Genomic DNA, 24312 nt, shown 5'->3' with positions numbered 1-24312 from the left:
GACTAGAAAAAGAGGGTTAAAGATGGATGAATAGCAAGCTGGAGAGATAAACAGAGACAACAAGTGGGGCACAGAGAAAGGGAGAGGAGTGAGAGAAAGAAGATGAGGGAAATGGCAAGAGAGGGGCAAATAGCAAGTGAAAAGACAGAACAAAGTGGCACATTAGTATGGCGGGGAACTTTGTCCGCCCGCCATACCAGTGGGAAACGGGACTGCCCGCTAAGTGTGCGGTGGTCTCATACATCTCATTAGGATGTGCCTGCCACACTGGCGGGCGCATCCCACATTTTTAACATTGCGACAGGCGGTGCACAAAGCACCGCCCGCCGCAATGCCAAAAATGCATGTTGTGCTTTTCAATGCACAACGTGACAGGCACCGTGCGGTGCCTGCCACGTTGTACATTGAAATGCCCATGTGCACCCCCCACCCCCACGGAGACCCTGGGGGCCCGCAACGGGCCCCCCAAGCAGACTCTGCATGCTTTTTCGTGACGGCAATGCTGCCACGGAAAGGCATTTCCAAAGGAACATTCTAATATGGCTTGCGATGTCTTTCAGACACCCCCACCATATTGAACCCTTTTCTACCTGGTCGACATGTCGACCGGGCGGAAAAGCGGCAGATGGTCTTTCCGTCCGCCACGGACCCCCCAGCCATTGTAATATGGTGCGGGTTCATTTCTGCAAGGATGGTGGGCAGATCACCCCGCCGGGCCGGCAGTGACTACCGCTGGCCCGGAGAGGGGCGATCTGCTCGCCATCCTAATGGGGCCCTAAGTGTGTATGAGAAACAGTGTGAGAGCGGTTAAGAGAAAATGATCTAATCGTCTAAGAAATAGGGAAAGAGCATGCAAGTGATTTGGAAAGCAAGTAAGACAGAGGAAAATAGAAGAGAGAGGGCGGAGAGAGGGCGAGCGACAGGGAGAAGGTAACAAATATTGTGTGGTTGTGAGAGAGATCAAAGAGAGTGAGAGCTTGAGAGAGATAGCAAGCAAGAGAAAGGCAACATGAAAAAGAGCAAGGAGAGCAATAGAAGATAAAGACAGCAAGAGAAAGGGGAAAAGAGGACTACATAGCAGGTCATAGAGAGACATAGAGAGACAGAGAAAGAGATACTGAGAGACAAACCTACATGACAAAGAGGGGAAGAGATAATGGAAAGCAAATTAATGAGTTGGAGAAACAGAGAGAGTGCACATATTTGTACGTGTGGGAGAGAATGAAAATGAATGAAAGGAGAATAGAAGACGAGAGGGAGAAAGAGAGGAAGATAATCAGATGGAGGAAGAGCCACACAGAAATAGATGCAGAGAAAGCATGTTACAGTAAGAGGAAAATAGATATACTCCAAGGTAAGGCGATACATTAAGGAAAGAGAGAGAGCAAGAGATAGAATGATAGATGAAGTGAGACAAATAAGAGAAGGTATGAAGGAGGGAGAGAGAGGATAAAATAAGAGAGTGAAAGAGGGTAAATGGAGGACAGAATGGAGCCTGCAACTCTTACTAAGGAGAGGCAGGCAATATTCAACGCCGACGATGAGCATGTTTGGTCTGGGGAAGGGACGAGATGGAGTCCGGTTTGGGGCACACCCAGGGGAAGGAACGAGGCAGGGCATGCAGGATAGCTTATAAACTCCTGGCAACCCCTGAGTCAAACTCCTTTGCCTCCTGCCCCCTTAGCTTGCCTGCACAGCAGAGTACATTCCTGTCAGTTACCTATACACCCTGTGGAAAAGAATGCAACAAAACAAAGATAATAGACAAGATTTGGGCACCTAATATCCAGTAAAAATGGATCCAACATGGCCCTGATGTGGACTTCAGGCTGTCTTGAAGTGGTGGTTGACCTGATGGTGGCCTTTACCTTCATGATCTACCCTAGACATGCTCACTTTGTGGTGTCTTTATTCTGGGCAGGACTGTTATTAGGCTTAGTTATGGGTGTCTCTCTCTGATATCAGTGTCCCCAGTTCCCCGATGGGCCCAAGTGTGATCAAAGTGCAGAGAAGTTAGCATTTTCTTGCTGTCTATGGAGCATTTTATATAACTCCTCCTTTGAAAAATGGTGTGCACCGAAGTTATGAGGCTAAAGTTAAATCAGGCAAGCGGTGTGCCCTTGCTATCATTAGTCAATGATGTATGATGTTGTGAAATATATTTTCAAACTGTATAAGATATGACATATGTCATCCGTTTTGCATTCTGTTAATGAAATGTATTATTGGTCTTATCTTTCGCATGACAAATTATCTTACAGCCAAGTTATCTTGTTTAAGTTAAAGTTGAAAATTGTTTACACCTGATACTTTTCTTAGGTTTATACAGCCGCGGTCCGTACAGGTAACACCGGTGAGGCGGTGGGCCGGATTGGGGGGGGGGGGGGGGGGGGATTTAGAGGGACAATGCAGAGTGAAAATTAATAAATTAATTATTTATGTATTTTTGCCTCTGCATCGTCCATCGAAATAACACCCCCCTCCCCCCCACGTAGCCACACCGCTGTTACCTGCACGGACCGCAGCTGGGTATATAGAGGATGCAATAAAGTAAGGTAGACCAACTTTAGGACAAATGACGATATTAATTTATTATGCGTGAATAATACCGAAATCTACATGGCCTAGAGACAGATTTTGCCGAACGCTGAAGGACAAAGGGGCATGTCCAGACAATCAGACACAATGGAGCATGAACGGAAGTTCATTAGAGGAAAGGACAGGGTAAAACCATGAATTCTATCCCGGGCCAGGGGGGGAGTGGTCTACTTTAACAATTTATAAAGTACAGGTTGGTTTTGATTCTGCAATAAACACTTAAGAAGGGATATGGCGTCGCCACTTGGTGGGACGGGACTACAGTTTGATAATGTGTTGAGGTGGATGGTTGTTTCATTCCTGTTAATTCTGAATGTTAATTCGGTATAGCAATGCCATTGACTTGCATGTGTCGATTCTCAGGTGATAAGGTGGCACATTTTACTGTTCTGTTGGTTGCCTTGTCACTTAAACCTTCAAAGACGCATTGTAGGTCAACCCCTGATGATCTTAAGGCGCTGTCTATGACGAGAGGATTAAGGCGACATCTCACAAGGATTCTGTAGTGTGGAAAAAATGAAATAAAATGTATTAAAATAGGCTTATTTGTATAAACACATCCTATGTTCTCTATCATTGATCCTCAGTGTCCTCATGGGTCAAAGGAGTGACGGCTAGGAGATCACAATTACCTCCAATTATTTTGAGCTTGTTGCGAAAGCCTGAACATGTTTAATTCCCAGTGGTGTCAGCTGGGTCAGCATCACTGCTAGAAGCTCTTCATACGCATCCTTTGTAGTAAAGAGCTTGGAATTTATGCGAAAGGTCTCTAGGGTCCAGAAGCCCTTGGATGGGTTCAACACCCGTGCCCCTTACACTTCCTTTCCTTACCACATGGGAGCTGATATCCCTACAAAGGAGTGTGAATTGATTTGGCTTTTTGCAAGCATCTTTCATTGATAATTGAGCTGCTGAAGCTCAAACAGGAAAGCAATGCTTATTATCTGTCACTGTTACTGTGGTGGTTGATGGATTAAACTCCCAGAGATGCCTCAACAAAATATTCTTGTTTTTGTTCAACTCCAATTGGTTCCCCTACAACCAAATACATGCCCTGTACTCCCTTCTTGTGTTTTCAAGGTCATAATGTCCTCAGTTTAAAAACCATCTAACATAAACTTTTGACTGGTGCAACAAGGAAGCACATATGCCTTAGTACCATTTCTGCTTGTTTCCTAAAAGAGAATGTAGCAACCCGATTTTGCTTTATACCATATTAGTGAAACTTTTTTGACACATGGAGAAAATAGAGAAGTGCTAAATATATAAAACTCCCATTTTACTGATTAAGCACTGCAAAATAGGGTTTGGCGTGACTTGCGTAACTTGCTCTAGTGTAGCATATGTGTGATTATTCAGAATTACTCAAGGAGCGAAACTCAGCATTTAGTGCTATTAGAGCAAAAATGCACCCTCATGTACAAAAATGGACCAGAGGATGCAGTGTGCACTAAGAATATAGAGGCATATCATCAAGGCCCGCAATAAAGTTATCCCTGCTTTAGCGTCCATTTTCAGGCGAAAAGCGGCGATAATTTTATCGCAGTATCAGCATGGACACACTAACACGCCATGCCTCAGAGCTGGTTTCCCTAACGCCCATCTTTACATCGCCAATGAGATGCAAAGTGGGCGTACCCTGCCAAACTAACGTGGAGAATGTCACTAACCGACATATCTTCAATTATCGAAGTAATCGCTAACCAGTTTAGCGATCATAAAAGTAGCGCTAACCACGCTTAATGCAGGTTTCTTTACGCCTGCTTATAACCTGACTTAGCCATAATATCCAATGGAAGGTGGATATTATGGCTTAGTCTGCCCTGCCCTATCATCAAGCTATCGCCGTTCCTTGTGCGATTATCGCTGGATTACCAGCTATAATCCTACAATTTTCAGCGAACTCTGGAATTTTTATCGCTTTTGAGATAAGCAAAGCTGATAGCGCGCTATCTCAGCGATAAATCCAGCGATAGCCGGTGATAATTATCCTCGCGCTAAGTGCGCTTAGCGATATTTATCGCCGGCTGTTGCTGATATCCTGATATGCTGAGTTAAGAAAGTAGAGCTGTATGCAACAGAACATAAACAGCAGAAGCCAGCAGCCGTCTGCGCTCCCTAGGTTTGTTGTTTCTGTGCTCCTGCAGCAGTATTTTTGTTCCAAATTACTCATAACTATGCGAACGGGCATGATTGTACATTTTCAGTAATTTCACATAAAAAGAGTAAGTACAATACACACCAAGCACAGGGGTTTGAGGCTATGTGAAATTGCACCTATCCACTAGTGTCACTCGAGTATCTGAGAATTTTAGGTGCTAAGGACAGGAGATCCAGACCCCTAGGTCTCCCTGAGACTAAGAAGTCTCAAACAACACAATCTAACACAATGTCCAGCACTCTGCAAGTGTATGGAAATGATCTATTTCTTTATCGCATAGTAGCTAATGAAACAATAATTATGGAAAAACACCATATAATTACAACATTTCAATCATTCCATCCAAGTAAGTTAGGAGTCTTCAATAGTTGAGTAGTCAGGTCTTTTATTCTGTTCAAAATGCTATCTTCATAAAAGCAATGTTGTAGCCAGTGCCTACGCGTTTCGTCCAAACGGACTTCTTCAGGGCAGGTTAGTCACTGTTTTTTTGTCTAGTCTGATGCTTCATCTAAGGAGTTTGTCTGTAAATTTCTTTCTCAGCGTGGTTGTGCAAGCATTAAGGCAAATATCTTATAAACAGTAAGTATGTTTTCTTAGTTGAGGGTCCCGTAACTCAAAGAGATATTTTCATGCTTTCTTTGATGAAGTAATTTTGCTGAGCCGGAGCGTTGTAGGTCCAACTTATTGTTGTAAACTGTAGAATCGAAGCATCATGGCATCATAACCGCATTCGTTTACCTAAACGAATGCGGTTATGATGCCATGACGCTCCGGCTCAGCAAAATTACTTCATCAAAGAAAGCATGAAAATATCTCTTTGAGTTACGGGACCCTCAACTAAGAAAACATACTTACTGTTTATAAGATATTTGCCTTAATGCTTGCACAACCACGCTGAGAAAGAAATTTACAGACAAACTCCTTAGATGAAGCATCAGACTAGACAAAAAAACAGTGACTAACCTGCCCTGAAGAAGTCCGTTTGGACGAAACGCGTAGGCACTGGCTACAACATTGCTTTTATGAAGATAGCATTTTGAACAGAATAAAAGACCTGACTACTCAACTATTGAAGACTCCTAACTTACTTGGATGGAATGATTGAAATGTTGTAATTATATGGTGTTTTTCCATAATTATTGTTTCATTAGCTACTATGCGATAAAGAAATAGATCATTTTCATACACTTGCAGAGTGCTGGACATTGTGTTAGATTACATAAAAAGAGTAACACAAAATCCCTCTGATTACTTCGATTTGTCCAGAGTAATAATATATTTCTCCCAGGCCTCGATGTCATGTCGGTGAATGTGTGTGCGATACTACCTCCACAGCTGTCCAGCCTGTGCAACTCTTAGAAAGATGCTTCAGATTGTATGCTACGACTACAAAATTATCATTATGCACATTTGCTGTAATATACAAGGTTCAGATAGAAACAATGGGCAGTAAAATAGCATAGAAAAAGCAAATATAAAGACATATTTATACGCAAATGCCAATAGACCAAAACAATTGCACATACACATACCAACATGTCAGCACACAGATCAACTCATGCACACAGACGGCTACCCAAACACATGCAGCAACCGAAGCGTACATAGATGAAATCATGCGCCATACATTTGAGCAAGTGTGTTCATACAGACAACCTACAGAGGCATAAAAACACACAGAAAGCACACAATAGGGCACACTTTCCATCAAAGACAACATACCCAGGCTCATGAACACACAAATATGGATGTACGAGAGTTTGGGTGTTTAGATGAATGGATGCATGCATGCGGAGGATTAGATCAGTGGAGGGTGTGTGGGTGGACAGGTCAATGGATAGACAGCGGGAGAGTATGGGCAGATAGAGAGAGGTTGTATGATGTTACAACGCATACCGATGTAACACATGCCTTTTCCATGCATGCATTACTACGGAATGCCTTTCCCACGCATAACCTTTCCCACAAATATTCCTTTACCACGCATACTTTTACAACGATTTTCGTTGTAAATTCATGCATGGTAAGGGCATATTCTTGGTAAATGTTATGCCCCCACCCCTAAACCCGTCTTACAAATACCCCTCCCCTGCCCGTTACCGACCGGAATTAGGCTTTTCAGATGTAGGTGGCCAAATTGTAGGATGCGGTAATTTACCGAATCGGTAACTTAAGGAATCGGTAAATTACCGAATTCTTAGCATACTGATTCGGTAAATTACTGAATCCTTAATGTAGAGAGCACTCAAGTGAGTGCTTTTTACATTTAAGGATTCATTATTTACAACCAACTATTAGTTGGTGGTAAATTCCGAATACCTTTTAAAAAGCAATTTTGTGTGTCTGCCACATGTGCACCCATGCACTATACAGGGGTGCAACAGGGTGTCAATGTGTATTACCGATTCGGTATTTACTGAATCGGTAATTCTCATTCATTCCTGTGGGCCTTCAGGCCCATAGGAATGAATGGGAAATACCGATTCGGTAAATACCGAATCGGTATTTACCGTATTTTACCGATTCGGTAAAATTTACCAAATCATTAGCTACATATCATTTACAGATTCTAAAATACCAAATCGGTAAAATTCGGTATTTTAGAATCGGTAAATGATATTTACCTACATCTGGCCCCAAGTTTGCCCCCCAGACATGAGTAGATACTAATAGCACATATTGTTCCCCATGAAAACATGCACAAACAGAGCATCGGCTCTATCTGCATAAGGTTTCACCATCAGAAAATTGATGGAGTGAACACCCATTAATTCTGCACCCATGTTGATCCTGTTTTGGGTCAAAACAGGAGTTTGATATGCAGAATACACTATTTACCCAGGGCAAAATTCTTGCAGTATTTTTTAGATTTAGTACCTAAAAAATGACATTTCTTCAGGAATCAGTATTATTGCATCGAATTTCACGTGTTTCCTCATTCTGAGCTCTTTTCTCTGTGCATCTTTTGCCAGATTTTTCCTGGTGAAAGCTGTGAAATGGAAAGAGTTCACTAATGTGGCTTCCCCGCACAACTTGTAACACCGATTCTAATTTCTGCACATATAGGGATTTATGAGTTTCTTTTACTAGGGGCCTAAGAAATTAAAACATATAGCTTTGCCTGGTTACCTGCATGGGCTCACAAAGTCTAGAGCCCCCTCACTGGTACGGAAAAGGTACTTTTAACATGATACTTCTAAGCACATTTGACCTTTCAGTAGACAGACAGACGCTGTCATGCTGCTCGCGCGCTGGATCATCACGTGCTTAAGGAACTCCATCGCTAGTAAGGAATCATTTTGAGTGAAGACCCACGCAGACAGACTCATGCTGTGACTGCATCCACGCATATACCGCTCGTGTGCGTAACACCGCAATTAGGTTATGGACCTCCATATTGCTCCAATTCGTGTAACACAGGTCAGCACGCCAGCACCCCCTGTGTTCAGCAACCACATTCAGAGTTCCTTATCACAATATCAGCCCACAAACGCTACTGTGTGTCATCGCTTCATCACTAGCGCTGTGCTACTCATTGTTTGCCAGCCCTCACCCTCACTTGGGTACCCGGCTGAATATCTTTTTCCTTTGCTATCACTTACTGTTGGCACACACTCTTCACACGGCTGCGCAGTCCATTGCCCAGAGGTCCCTATACTCCTAGGGCCTGATGAGACCCTATACTGCACAAAGGGTCGAAACGTTGTCGACAAAGAAAGAGAAAGCAAACCATTAAACCAGCATGTATCACAGTATATAGTCGCTGTTTATTATGTAAAGTTTTGCCAATGGTCAACTTTTGTAACATTTTGGAAACCTTGTAAAAATTGTCACAATATGTCACCATTAACTTAGGTTTGTGTTTTTCACTGGGGACACTACCCACCATCACCATATATTTTTCTGTGAAATATAAAACACAACTGTGTTAAACTAAACCAAAGGTGTATATTGCTTTCTTCTTCCTCTGACATTACTCTAACCCTTCCATTGCGATTGCGCATTTAATTACCAATACTTGGTTTTATTATTCCACAGGAACCACTGTTACTTACAATACCTTCAAAGATATGGGGCATAGTGTGGAAACTAATCAAACACAATTTTATTTGTACTTGAAAGACCATATTTTCCTAGGTAATTCCATATCATATCCCTGGAGCGTGAAACAATGTGGAAGTGAATGTATCCATGGGGATGCCTACAAGAGTGCTTGGTGGTGACTAAGATTTTACAAGTAGTAGCTTCTCCGTCACTTGATGAAAGAAAGACGGAGTGCAATAGAGGTTGCAAATTTGGTACTCATGCCAGTTATCTCAACCTCCAACTATTACCTACTGTTAGGGGTGAATGTATTGCTACTTTGGATTGGTATTGTACTATCCCTCATGATTATTTGGGCATGGCATCCCTAAGCAGGTTCGGGCAGGTGGATTTGCATGGATAATTGTGAACAATTGATAGGGCAAATTGATCGCTCACGTCCCACTTTATTTGTTATAAGCATGAATGGAATGATTTATGTTTGATTTGTACATTTTTGTGTGACTATATTATTATAATATATTTATGTGATTTTCACACAGGGTACAAATGTAGGTTCTGCGCCTTGGTATCCCTTATCCCAACCCTAACGTATTTGATCCCAACCTTTCAAAGATTTTAAAAACAGTTACCTGATAAAGGGCCCTATTTCATGAAGATAACCCTCAACAATCAGCCAGATTGTTACACACACACAGGCACACACACACACTCCCACCCCATAGTAGACTGTGGAAGCAAGATAATTGCAGGCCTGACTCTGTCCACGACCTATCTGGTATACCTAAAATGTTTTTTGTATATTTTTTATGTTCTCCGTATATCTTTTGGAAAACTCTGTGACACTCCTTAGGCGTTGGGTCAACTCCACTTCTTAAGTAAAGATAGTTATAGTATTGAATGTCAGTTTTCCTGTTATTCCTTTCTTTATGTAAGACAATCAATTTCTGATTTCTTCTTTTCCTTAGAGTGAAGACTCCTATGTAGTTGAATTAACTCCAGAACCCTTTTGTATGTTTTGCTGTCTTTTATTTGTTAATTCAGCGTGATACTCCACAAAGAACATCTTTGCAGATTATTGTTTCTGATGTTCCTTAGAAGTTGTGTTGTTTTGTTAGCTAATACGTGTTTCACCCCATATGGTTCCTGTAAGCCTGTGGATTTTTCAAGGCTAAAAAGATCAAGATATCTTTTGTTAAAGTTGTACATTTTATTGGTTACCCAATTTTTCAGCCTCTGTGAATTGGATCTGTGCTCTTGTTTATAAAAGGAACAAAGGGAAAAAAAGGAGAAAATAGAGTGCTCATAACTCTCATTATAGGGTCCTACTCCAAAGACAAAGTCAAAGAAAATGAAAAAATAGAGAAAAAAATCCTTGTGAATCTCACAAACCATCTAGCAAATCAGTAGCCATCAGGCCGCATAGCACCCAAGGCCTTCAATACCCCAGGTTATCCTTCCCAGGATCAAAGCTGTCCATTGAAGGCATGCTTTTAAGTTCCCGCATCTGTGCTGTCGCTGAGGATGTCTCTGTCTCAATGATGCTAGTGGAAGGATTCCTCAGTGCCCGGTACACAGTTAGAGTCTTCGAGTGTACCATCGGGGTGCACCACTATACATCCAGTTTCTTTGGCCCCAGTATGTCTCTCTGATTCAGCTGAGCTCTGCCACAATGTTCTGCTTTGTCAAGGGGGTTCTCTGCTTAATTCCCCCCAGCGGTTCCATCTAGTTGTTGGCTGCCTCTGGGGAGTCAAAAAAGTGTGCTTTTCTGTTGTGCACTCTAAGCCGTGTAGGAAATATAAAACCATATCTAAGATCAAGGTCCCCTAGATGCTTTTTTGTAAAGATGAAACTTTTCCGAAGCTGTTGCACCTTTCGGGTATAATCTGGAAATATCATAATGTTTCGTCCTTCATACTGAGGTGTACCATGTGCCCTAATATGTTGTAGGATAGAATTGCAGTCTCTGTAATTGAAAAGTCTGGCAGTGAGGGCACGAGGTGGTGACCCCAGCTTAGGTTCCAGCCCCACCCTCCTTGCCCCACATCCTTACCCGGATGAGTATTACAGCCTTCAGGCCCCCAAATGCCAGGCAAGGTGCCCGGGCCATCCAATCAGGGCCCTCTGGGTGTGAACTGCTGCTCCATGCCGCCTGGCCCTCTCACGGCCACCATGATCAAGATGGCCACTCTGGGAGGCCGAGACCCACTACGTCAGGCTGCCAATCAGGATCTCAACCATTCGTTCTAGGCCGCAGCCAGCTCAGGCTGGATTCCACAGCAGCGGGCAGCTCCAGCATGTGCCTTAAGTCTTTCAAGGCCGGTGTAGATGCTGTTGTTGGGGATCGCAGTGGGCACTCCATAAGGCCCCTCCGGTCAACCCCTCTCTGCTATGCATCGGGGCAGGTCCCAGCACGGCTCTCTGGATTCTCTCAGTCAGCAAGCCCCACACGAGGTGACTGTCGCCAACCTCAGGCTAACCCAACAGATTCAACAGTGGCCATCGACCCGGTCAGGATCATTCTCACTGCCCCAAAGGATAGGCAAGGCAGGGTGGGGGCAAAAATGGGCCGCTATGTGTGTGAATTTAACAAGAGTTTTCTGGGTATTGGAAGGAGCTCGGTAGAGAGCGACAATGCAGCCATCTTGGTTGGCCATGCCCAGGGCCAGACTGGCTACTGGGTGTTTTTGGTGTGCTGCCAAGCTGGGGGCTGATTTTGTTGATAGGGACCTGCGTGTGCTTAAAACCTCTAGTTTTGCTTTGTTTATTTAGACGGACACGCAGGTCCCCATCAATGAAATCAGACCCCACTGCAGGGAAATCAGCCCCCAGCTTGGCAGCCTACCAAACGCCCGGTAGCCAGTCTGGCCCTGGCCACGCCCCCCAGCTTGTTAAAGATATTAAAATATTTAGTTTAGAGGGTGAGGTACATTTTGTGAGGTGTATAACATCACCTACCAGATTGCCAGTGTTATACAGTAAGTATATATACAGAAAGCAACATTTTGGCAAATGATGCAGTAAATATACATACAGAAAATAGAATGAAGATTCACCTAATTTGTTGGAGAAACAGGGAAAGAGGTACTGTCTAAATTATCTCATTTATCCACTGATCCTTGTAATTTTACAACAACCAATTGCGTAATTCAGAATCTTTGGTTAGATCTTTTGTCACTGTGTCCCATCTCAAGATTAGTTCACCTTCCCGTTTGTGCAGGGAGATTTCTATGTTTCCTCCTTGCCGATATCTGGTCAACTTTTCCATCCCATAAAAGGTGAAAGTTCCTTGATGGTGAGGAAATTAATCAAAGTGTTCTACCAATTGTAGTTTGTGATCCTATTTTTGAATGTGAGGATAGTGTTCCTGAATTCGATGTTTAAGAGGTCTTTTTTGTACTGCCAAGTGAATTTTTCCAACAGGAGCAGGTTACATTATATACTATGTATGTGCTTTCACAATGTATCCATAGTGGCATAGACATCAAGACAGGACTAGGGTCTACTTCATCTTTTAAAAATGGCGCACCCTGGATGCTTGTTTCCGGTTCAGGGAAGACCTCACTTGACAGTTCGGTCTGGACTGTTCCCATGAGGCACAGGGTCAAGACTATATTGCATATAGCTCAGTCTTAACTGAGGTGGTGAAGGGAGCTAAAGAGCGATGATGGATTCAACCCAGATCTGTGACTGGGGGTGAGTGTCTGAAAAGTTTCTGCGCTCCTCCCATCATCTCCTTGTGTTTGCTTTGTGCACCCCGTAAACGCCACACACGGATTTGACCAACGGACCGCAGAGGCTACCACATCAGGACTGCAGAGATCACGAGCGCTATTATAAGAAGTCTAGGGTAGGCCAATAATGCGTGTAATTGGTCTTTTATTTGCGTTTGCCATGGCAAAGATTTTAGCAACCTCGGCCTGGTTTAGCCAATATTATGTGTTCCTTCATTCAGCTTCATCGGGACTGATCTTGAACCCCGAGTCATCACCGCTGAGGTGACGTCTTATAGCTAATATACTCCGAATGTTTAATAATCTATCACGCTACCGTACTGATGCTTAAGCTGTAAAACTAAACAAGCTGCCTTAAAGGCTTGGTTTAAATGATTTGTGCGCAATCATCGCTAATATTTGTTAAACCACTCATCACGCTACTGTAAAAATACTAATGCTCAAAACTCGAGAAAGGGTGCGCTTTGCACCAACATACCTCCACTTAGTCTTTATTTACATAACTAATGCATAACCCTATGTCAACATTTTTTGGAGTGATGTAAGTACGGATATGTTTTTTCACGACCACTTCACACAAGCATTGGAAATGCAATAGGTCTCGGATTTATTTGAGTTAGAGCTAATGGCATTGTAAATGGCAATGTCTTTTAGCCATGTGTTATGGAGTGTATGCATGTGGTGTGTAATGGAATTATGTGGTATGGATTGGAATTGTTCACCCTGCACACTCACTGCTCTGCACTCACTGCTCTGCACTCACTGCTCTGCACTCACTACTCACTACTCTGCACTCACTACTGTGCACTCACTACTTTGCACTCACTACTCACTACTCTGCACTCACTACTCTGCACTCACTACTGTGCACTCACTACTTTGCACTCACTACTCACTACTCTGCACTCACTACTCTGCACTCACTACTCACTACTCTGCACTCACTACTCACTACTCTGCACTCACTACTCACTACTCTGCACTCAATACTCACTACTGTGCACTCAATACTACTGTGCACTCACTACTGTGCACTCACTACTCACTACTGTGCACTCACTACTCACTACTGTGCACTCACTACTGTGCACTCACTACTTACTACTGTGCACTCACTACTCACTACTGTGCACTCACTACTGTGCACTCACTCACTACTGTGCACTCACTACTCACTACTGTGCACTCACTACTGTGCACTCACTCACTACTGTGCACTCACTAACTACTGTGCACTCACTCACTACTCTGCACTCACTACTCTGCACTCACTACTCTGCACTCACTACTCTGCACTCACTACTCTGCACTCACTACTCTGCACTCACTACTCTGCACTCGCTACTCACTACTCTGCACTTGCTACTCACTACTCTGCACTCGCTACTCACTACTCTGCACTCGCTACTCACTACTCTGCACTCGCTACTCACTACTCTGCACTCGCTACTCTGAACTCACTACTCTGAACTCACTACTCTGAACTCACTACTCTGAACTCACTACTCTGAACTCACTACTCTGCACTCACTACTCTGCACTCACTACTCTGCACTCACTACTCACTACTCTGCACTCGCTACTCACTACTCTGCACTCGCCACTCGCTACTCAGAACTCACTACTCTGAACTCACTACTCTGAACTCACTACTCTGAACTCACTACTCTGAACTCACTACTCTGAACTCACTACTCTGCACTCTCTACTCTGCACTCACTACTCTGCACTCACTACTCACTACTCTGCACTCACTACTCACTACTCTGCACTCACTACTCACTACTCTGCACTCACTACTCTGCACTCACTACTCACTACTCTGCACTCACTACTCACTACTCTGCACTCACTACTCTGCACTCACTACTCTGCACTCACTACTCACTACTCTGCACTCACTACTCTGCACTCAATACTCTGCACTCACTACTCTGCACTCACTACTCTGCACTCACTACTCACTACTCTGCACTCGCTACTCACTACTCTGCATTCGCTACTCACTACTCTGCACTTGCTACTCACTACTCTGCACTCGCTACTCACTACTCTGCACTCGCTACTCACTACTCTGAACTCACTACTCTGAACTCACTACTCTGAACTCACTACTCTGCACTCACTACTCTGCACTCACTACTCACTACTCTGCACTCACTACTCACTACTCTGCACTTACTACTCACTACTCTGCACTCACTACTCACTACTCTGCACTCACTACTCTGTACTCACTACTCACTACTCTGCACTCACTACTCTGCACTCACTACTCTGCACTCACTACTCACTACTCTGCACTCACTACTCTGCACTCACTACTCTGCACTCACTACTCTGCACTCACTACTCTAGACTCACTACTCTGCACTCACTACTCTGCACTCACTACTCTGCACTCACTACTCTGCACTCACTACTCACTACTCTGCACTCGCTACTCACTACTCTGCACTCGCCACTCGCTACTCAGAACTCACTACTCTGAACTCACTACTCTGAACTCACTACTCTGAACCCACTACTCTGAACTCACTACTCTGCACTCACTACTCTGCACTCACTACTCTGCACTCACTACTCTGCACTCACTACTCACTACTCTGCACTCGCTACTCACTACTCTGCACTCGCCACTCGCTACTCAGAACTCACTACTCTGAACTCACTACTCTAAACTCACTACTCTGAACTCACTACTCTGAACTCACTACTCTGCACTCACTACTCTGCACTCACTACTCTGCACTCACTACTCACTACTCTGCACTCACTACTCACTACTCTGCACTCACTACTCACTACTCTGCACTCACTACTCTGCACTCACTACTCACTACTCTGCACTCACTACTCACTACTCTGCACTCACTACTCACTACTCTGCACTCACTACTCTGCACTCACTACTCTGCACTCACTACTCACTACTCTGCACTCACTACTCTGCACTCACTACTCTGCACTCACTACTCTGCACTCACTACTCACTACTCTGCACTCACTACTCACTACTGTGCACTCACTACCCACTACTGTGCACTCACTACTCACTACTCTGCACTCACTACTCACTGCACTCACTACTCACTACTCTGCACTCACTACTCTGCACTCACTACTCTGCACTCACTACTCTGCCCTCACTACTCACTACTCTGCACTCACTACTCACTACTCTGCACTCACTACTCACTACTCTGCACTCACTACTCAGCACTCACTACTCACTACTCTGCACTCACTACTCACTACTCTGCACTCACTACTCACTATTCTGCACTCACTACTCACTACTCTGCACTCACTACTCTGCACTCACTACTCACTATTCTGCATGGCAGTGGTGGTATCTGTGTGTGCATGGCAGTGGTGGTGTCCGTGTGTGCATGGCAGTGGTGGTGTCCGTGTGTGCATGGCAGTGGTGGTGTCCGTGTGTGCATGGCAGTTGTGGTGTGCGTGTGTGCATGGCAGTGGTGGTGTCCGTGTGTGCATGGCAGTGGTGGTGTCTGTGTGTGCATGGCAGTGGTGGGGTGCGTGTGTGCATGGTAGTGGTGGTGTCTGTGTGCATGGCAGTGGTGGTGTGCGTGTGTGCATGGCAGTGATGGTGTCTGTGTGCATGGCAGTGGTGGTGTCTGTGTGCATGGCAGTGGTGGTGTCTGCGTGTGCATGGCAGTGGTGGTGTACGTGTGCATGGCAGTGGTGGTGTGCGTGTGTGCATGGCAGTGGTGGTGTCCGTGTGTGCATGGCAGTGGTGGTGTCTGTGTGTGCATGGCAGTGGTGGTGTGCGTGTGTGCATGGCAGTGGTGGTGTCTGTGTGCATGCCAGTGGTGGTGTGCGTGTGTGCATGGCAGTGGTGGTGTCTGTGTGCATGGCAGTGGTGGTGTCTGTGTGCATGGCAGTGGTGGTGTCTGTGTGCATGGCAGTGGTGGTGTCTGCGTGTGCATGGCAGTGGTGGTGTACGTGTGCATGGCAGTGGTGGTGTGCGTGTGTGCATGGCAGTGGTGGTGTCAGTGTGTGCATGGCAGTGGTGGTGTGCGTGTGTGCATGGCAGTGGTGGTGTGCGTGTGTGCATGGCAGTGGTGGTGTCCGTGTGTGCATGGCAGTGGTGGTGTGCGTGTGTGCATGGCAGTGGTGGTGTACGTGTGCATGGAACCTACTTGCAATCAGACGTGTTGGTTGTCACCAGAATGCCTCGTTACTGCTGCCGGTAATGCTGCCGGATGCTAGGACGTGAAGAGCACACCACTCACTTGAGTCGGGTCCAGCAACTTTTTGAATATCCGACCTCACTTCCTTCCAGAGGAGGATGCGAGGTCACAGCCACGACACACATAACCACTGCCCGGGTCTCCATACTATTGGGCAGTGAGTCAGTGTTCATCTTTCTTTTCCCGCTCGCCAGCAGTTAAGTAACCCGTGTTTCAGCTCAGTTTGATTCTGGTGGTTAAGTGACACCGCGGGAGCATTTCTTCATCGCTCCAGCGGTACTTAGTAATCGTCTCGGGCGGCATCAATGCTGTAGCGGCTGGGAGCCGACAGAGGGCGCACTAACAGCGCGTGTGCCCCTCGTCTCGTTGCAACGCGAGGGAAGCGCTATTGTCTGTTTTCCAATACTGCCAAACGTGCGTCTGTACAGGGGTCTGTACTACTATTTAAACAGCCTGACGCCCGCTGTTATGCTGGTCAGTAACCTTGTTTAAAGTTCCCATTGCATCATCAAGTAGAGCGACCCTCCCGTTGTGACCTAGAGCCCATTCTCCCGCCCATAGCTTTATTGGCTGTTTTGTCGGGCCATGCCCAGGCTATGACACCCAGTACAACCAGGGTGAGTCAGCCCCAGAGCATCAGCCCGAATATAGCACTCAGCGCTTTAAATCCTAGACTGTTCCAGTCAACAAACCAAAGAGTCTTAGGCATGATAAAGGTATTAATAGTTGTATATATTTCAACCCTGAGGCTTGTTATACCTTGTTGTGCCCCCCCCCCCCAGCCCCCTGATCCCCCCAACCGCATTCCTGAGCCTTATGCCAAGGACATGGCATCCACGCCACGAGGGTGCGGTATTTCAATTAATGCAGCCAGCAGGGGTAAAAAGATTAAATATTGTAGCACTAAGCAGCAGCGCCACGGGAGCAGCAGAACCGGCACTCAGGCGTCACTTTTCTTCACCAGGAGTCAGGAGACATCCAGAACAACAGTCAGTGAGGTAATAAATAGCATGTGAATAAATGTGACATGCAGTAGACACGTAGACCTGGCCCTGATAGGTAAGTGCCGGTGCTAAGCACCAGAAAGCACCGGCACAATTAGCAAAGCAACCCGCTTCTCCCTACGTACCGGCGACCTTAGGCCTGCTGCTTTAGATGCGGGGGGCGCGCGCAGCCGTGAACGGCGGCTGCGCGCGAGCACTGGCACGCAATGTGAGAGGCAGGGACGGCACGCGACTGGGGCAAGCCGGTGTGTCCTGTTGAAAGAGGGTGCCCCTCCTTAGGCGCTCGGTGACTTGTTGGGGGCCTGTTGACGACTGTGCACCTGCCCGTCCTTGTGCAAGACAGTCTGTCCAGTGCTCACCCTCATTTGGCGAACGTCACCATGGAGCGCAAAGACACGCCGAGACGAGGTAGGAAGGGGGGGGTGTCTCTTTGTGTGCGTGCGCATGCGCTGCGGCGAGGGGGGGATGTTCTGTATGTGTGTGTGTGAGTGTGTGTATGTGCGGCGAGGGGGGGGTCTGTATGTGTGTGCGTGCGTGTGAGTCTGCTTCCAAGGAGCCATGGGAGACAGGAAGCGCGCGCGACCTGATCCCAGTTCCAAGGTTGCGCGTGCACCTCACTTGTCTGTCTCCCTTGACTCCTTGAAAGCCAGAATGATTGCAATAGAGTCTCGGAACAACAGATTGCTTCGCAATCTGTTCGCAGTTCCGAGACCTAAAAAGCAGGGGCTTTCAGCAATGCTATTTGAGCTCCCCTGACCTTGACTAGTGGCGTGACTCACCAAAAAATACCAAGTTTTGCATAAAGTCAAAAATAGTGTAGCTTGGTATTCTGAGTTACATACAGAGCCTAAGTTGCATAGAATAAGTGAACTCGCTGCCTCAAATAAGTTAACATATTCTTAAAGATTTATACCTACCTCATCTCATTCTTTCCACAGACAGTGAGTACCAAAACAAACAGCATAGGACCTGATATTTGTATCATAATCATATTGAAAAATCAAAACAAAATACTTTGACAGCCTTTTGTTTTGTGCCATAGTATGTAATTACGCTGTCTTGTAAGGATGTTCCCTATTAGTCTGAAATCTAATACTGCTCGTTTACAAGGTGAACACAGTTCTTCTCTGTCTACACCCCACCCTGATGTGAGCACATTAAATTAAATTAAATAGAACACAGTCATCTGAAGGTTTAAGCGTAACCAAACTCACAAGGAATGTTTCTCTCCGCAATGAGAGCTACGAGCAATCTGTTTTCTCCCTTTTTTCTCCTTTTTTTCAATTCTACACAAGAGCATGGATCCAAATCACTCTCTCTATTCACAGAGGGTGAAACATTGGATAACCAATAAAATATAAAAATTTAACAAAATATAAGTTGATCTTTTTAGCCTTGAAAAAGCCTCAGCCTTACAGGCACCACATGGGGTGAAACACGTGTTGGCTAATAAAACAACATAACTTCTAAGGATCATCAGAAACAATCATCTACAAAGATGTTATTTGTGGAGTATCATGCTGAATGAATTAATAAAACACCAAAACATACAAAAGTGTTCTGGACTTAATATGGCTACATAGGATTCTTCACTCTAAGGAAAAGAAGAAATAAGAAATTGATTGTCTTATATAAAAGAAAGGTATAACAGGAACACGGACACTCAAAAAGCAATAGGATGTGTTGTCTGACACCTATGTAGGCATAAAAAGTCATGGTGGGCATGGTCAAAAAAATATCACAGGCTACCTGACACCAAGAATGTAGCAGCAAGTTTCTATTGTGTATGAAAGGGCAGCACACAAGGTAGGAAAAGCACTGTTCATTCATGTACTTTTATAAGTAGTACAAAAACGTCAGACTGCCAAGCCTTGTACCAGTAATAACATTAAACGTGCAAGTTTATGTAAAATCGATATGCCCAAGCACAAGTCTCTACCCATGACTTATATCAGGAAATACTAGTTTTACACAACAGACTACACATGGCTGAATATATATTTATGCATTTGGTATTTCCATAGTACAAACCTATCCAAAAGGCACATGATCACTTTACAGGGTCAAAGTGCAGTATAATGTCAGCAATTGATAGGAGACATAGCTGGTTTGTTGGCTGTTAATGCATTGCGACATAGCTATCTTTAAAGAGGTGTGTCTTCAACTCTGTCCTACATTGGATCATCTGCTCCAATTTCCATTGGAGCAGATGGATACTGTCCCATATACATCAGGGGCAGTTCTGATGGATACAAGATGTTATTCCAGATCCTGGGTGCATAGATGGAAAAGGACTGCTGCTTTGCTTTTTCCATTTTTGTACATTTCTCAGGCTGCAGTCTGAGGTATCCTGTCTGCAGGTCTGCAAAGAACCACCAAGGATCGTGATCTTGTCTGCAAAATAAGTAGGGTTGCTCGCTTTGTAAATAATGCAGCTAGATTTGAAGATGGTGTGCACCAACAAGGGTAGCATATGGAGCTCCATCAGAGTGTTGTAATCATATTTCTTCAGCTTCTGGGTGAGATGTACTCCAGCATTTAGGGTTGCACCTAATGGGGCCAGTGTGGAAAGAGGGAGACCATAAATCAGGACATTACCAACATCTAGATGTGAGAGAACTACAGCTTGAACAGCAGTTCTGCAGTTGCTTTTCTGTAGAAAACAGATTCACTTTCTTTATAAGAGCGAGCTAGTACCAGGTTGTCTATATTATTTTAGTAATGCATGCCATGAGAGTGAGGTTGGTGTCGAGGGTGAATCCAAGTGACGTGGTATTCAGTGAAAATTGGGGTTCATTTTTGTTGGACTTGGCCCTTTTGGCCGGTTCACCCCTGAACTTTTTGCCCTAAGCTCTGACATAGTGGTAGTGATTGCCTTTGCGTACTTTAGCACTGTGGCCTAGTGTGAAGTGCGTGCGCGCTCTGAGTGCGTGTAGTGAGTTTGGTCTGCCCTCCCATAGGAATGCTTGGGGGATATGTGGGTCCATGGTAATTCCTGATATGAGAGGAGTGCAGGGGCGAGTTTAGTATGTATGAACTTGTGAGGATAAATGCTGCGCAAAGGTGTGCGAAGATTTATGGTGACTGGTGGAGAAATGCCACTTTTAGAAGTTTGCATTTCTGTGTACTCTGTGTCTGCCTGCCTGGTGTGAATTACATGTCTGGCTTGTGATTGACAGGAGCAGCTGAGAGGTGTGGGTGGCTCCAGGAGCCATCAGGAGACATTCCAGTGATCAATAGAGAGATCTGCATGCAGATGGGAGGGATGAGTTGCACCTGGGACCTGAATAGGACTGTGCCTTTCCTCCGCAATGCTGGATCCGCCTCCTGTGGTGTGTCTAAACACTGAGCCCCCACCTGACAAAGGAGAGAGAAGCTGAGCAAAACAACGTGCTCCAAAGCTCCCCAAAACCAGTACTAACTGGTATTCCCAAGCCCTGTGCTGTGACACAAAGGAATAGGGCATATAAATATAGGGGCTTTGACCCCATGAAAGGTTTCTGTTCTGTTCCCGATCCTGAAGGAGCGGGCTTACTGTTGCTGGGGCCCAGGTGGGACAGCCATGGGGGCTGCCTCCCTGCTGGAGGGCCGTGTGCTGGCCCCTGGGCCAAGCTATGACCCTTCCTCTCCATGGACTTATTTCCTTTCCCTACAGGACCTAATGCTTTTACCCCTAGCGCCTGGGAGCGCTTTAATTTGCCCTTTATTTCTAGGAGGAACCTCTGTGACGTGCCCTTGTAGCGCTGGGCTGCGATCATCTTTGAGGGAATCCCCAGCATAGGGATTCCCCCGTCATGCCAATTTAACTACGGATGCCCACCCCATGTTTGGAGCTTAATGGCAGGTGCCCACCCCGCATTCTTTTGATGCTTTGCGGGTGCCCACCCCGCGTTTCTGCCGAGATTTTCTTTTAACGTGGAGGCGGGTGCCCACCCCGCATTGTATGGCCTTTCGCGGGTGCCCACCCCGCTCCATGCTTTATTTTCATGACAGGTGCCCACTCCGCTTATGGCACCGAAAAGAAATCACCGCCACGGCCTGAGTGCAGAAGGAAATCTCCGGGCCGCTGCAAAAGCGACCCGGACGACAGGCATAGTTGCCTGGTTGTGGGAGACTTCCTGCAGACGGCCGGGGAAGACGGAAGTCCGGAGATGCCCGGCGGGGCTCCTGTGAAGCTGAGGGAAGCCCCGGCGACACCGCCAGAGAAGAGGATGAAGACAGGCGGGAGCACACCCTGCTTGCGTTATAGCTGCAGAAGCGGCAGGATTCCCAGCGAGGCTCTCATCAGCTGAGCGAGCCCCGCGTGTGGCTGACCCGTTGAAGAGGAGACCGGTAAGAGCGGAGCAGAGTCCCCACGCAAACCATGGTAAGTAGGGGCTTCATCCATGTTGTGGTGCCATGTGAGGCACAGTGCTGGGTCATGTGTCCCGGCCTATTTCCTGAGCGGCCCCCGCCTGTTTGGGGGTTGCTTCAATGATGGGGGATATTTGTTCTTTCTCTGTGTTGTGCCCAGTTGTGATTAGAGCGCCAGTGTGATCCAACGTGGGCATGATTGTCTTAAAGCGCAATTGCGCTCCAACGTGGGCATGATGGTTTTAGAGCCCTGTGTGGCTCCAATGCTGGGGGCCATTTCGGTTCCTTAAAAGTCCCGGAGTGGAACTCAGACAGCACGTGTAGTGCCCGCGCCATTTTTCTCTACAGTGATGGCCAATTTAATTGAGAAGCCCAGTGGGGCCCGAGGGCACAGATGTGCCAGGGCCCCTTCACTCTATTCTCGGCTGCGCCGCTCCAGTGCGGGCAGCTGCAACGTTTTTTGCACCTTTGCACAAGAGGGCACAGTGGTGCCCAGCCTTATCTTTTCATAGCTGCCCAGCAAGTAGTGGGCAGCTGCACCATTTATGTAATTCTTTCTTTGGGGGCATGTTTGAAATTAGGAGTGAGGTGTACTCCTGTGCCCCATACTTTCCTAGCTGCGCAGTAATTAGTGCCAGCTGCAACGTTTAGGCCTGCGCACAGTGCTCACCCTTGACTTCTGCTGCATTGGCAGAGCGCACTGACATTCTGGACACAGGGCATTGGAGCCCCTTTTTGAGATGGCCAGTGGGACTGTTAGGTTTGTAGGGCACCAGGTCCTGATTTGATCTATAGAGTGCTAGGATATCTAATGTATGTACTATGTTTTATGCACCCTGTTTGCTACCTCTGAATGTGTTTTTATGATTATGAGGTTGTTTTGCCTATTATGGTTTATGCTAGTGAGATTATGTTCCACTGAGTGATTATTTCCTAATGTGAGTTATACTTAGGAGGTTAGGGTCTAAGGCCAGACTTATGAGATGACTGCATAATGTGTTTATGCTGGTGAGGTTGGCGCAGAATGTAATTTGCACCTGAGGTGATACTGTGCATAATGTAGTTTATGTTACAGGCTGATTTTAAGTACAGTGATTACCAGTGGTTACTGGTTGTACGTTTATGATCTGTTTTACTTTTACTAAGTTCACTTTGTAATGGTTCTGACAGGGGTCGAGTGGGCCCTGTCAGGTGTAAATAATCCCTTGTAGATATGACCCAGTGCCAGGCGGCACCATGTATATTATGTGTTTACTATTCTAATGTTTTTGAGAATACAAAGGCTATTTTTGATATAACCTTGTATGGAGTTGCTTTTGTAGTGTGCCTGGGATGTTGTTGCTGTGTGCGTGCGCAAATGTTTTACATATGGCCTCCGGGATAAGCCTGACTGCTCGTGCCAAGCTACCAAGGGGGTGAGCAGGGGTTATCTTTGGCGTGTACCTCCCTTGCCCTCACTAGAGTGGTGGTCTCTGCCTGGCTTTGGCGCAAGCCTTAGTCAACCAGAGATCCCATTTCTAACAGTTTTGAAGGTTCATGTCTTTGAACTAGGCTTGTACTGTTTGTATGCTGTTGTTGGCAAGTAACAGGAAGTCTATCTTGGTTGAGTTGAGCATCAGGTAGGTGCTGGGCATCCAGGTCTTGATTATGTGTAGGCAGTGTTTGATGTTCTGGAAGTCTGAAGCAGAGCAGAAAAGTAAAGATGTGCATCATCGGCATATTGGTGAATCTTGATGCTGGTATCTGTGCGAAGAGCTCAAAGCAGCTCCATAGAGAGGCTGAATGTGACAGGAGACAGTAAGGATCTTTGCGGTACTCCATAGGTATAATGGATCTTTTGGGACTTGGAGGTACCCATGTGAAAGTTTTGGTGTTCAGTTAGAATGGTAGGAAGAGATTGAAGAGTGAAGGACATTTCTGGTGAATCCCGTTCAAGACTCCAGGGTGCGTATGGGGGCAAAAAACAGGGCACTTAAAGCAAAGAGTGGAGCTGAAGTTTATGGCACAATTGTGATGTTAATAACCCTGCTTGATATTGACCTCAACAGCTTTTGTAGTGTATCGTCTCAAAATTGTATTTAAATTTAACCAAGGAATCAACTTTGTGTCATAATGCATACCAATTGAAACAGATTCAATGAGATGCTAATAAAATAAGATATTTTTCAAAACGAGTACACCTATTTTTATTTGAACACAACAAT

At 45.6% G+C, this 24312-nt stretch overlaps 1 protein-coding gene across 4 annotated transcripts in view; it reads right to left on the bottom strand.

The window, feature by feature from the left end:
- Window positions 1-24312, bottom strand: part of TRIM55 (tripartite motif containing 55) — a 490854-nt gene that overhangs the window by 34869 nt on the left and 431673 nt on the right. Inside the window, exon 10 of one of the 4 annotated variants that reach the window (XM_086965812.1) lies at window positions 2520-3098. The exons of 2 other annotated variants lie outside the window; for them this stretch is intronic. In XM_086965812.1, the coding sequence (XP_086821938.1) occupies window positions 3075-3098 (24 nt within the window). In that variant the 3' untranslated portion in view covers window positions 2520-3074. Of the gene's footprint in view, window positions 1-2519; window positions 3099-24312 lie in introns of those variants that run through there. One more of the 4 variants, XM_086965811.1, reaches the window with a different exon arrangement.

This window comes from Lissotriton vulgaris, chromosome 4_1 (genome assembly GCF_964263255.1).
Source record: "Lissotriton vulgaris chromosome 4_1, aLisVul1.2, whole genome shotgun sequence".
In the NCBI taxonomy this organism is placed as follows: Eukaryota; Metazoa; Chordata; class Amphibia; order Caudata; family Salamandridae; genus Lissotriton; species Lissotriton vulgaris.
The sequence above is the reverse complement of the archived record's forward strand: the minus strand, read 5'-3'. Positions and strand labels throughout refer to the sequence as shown.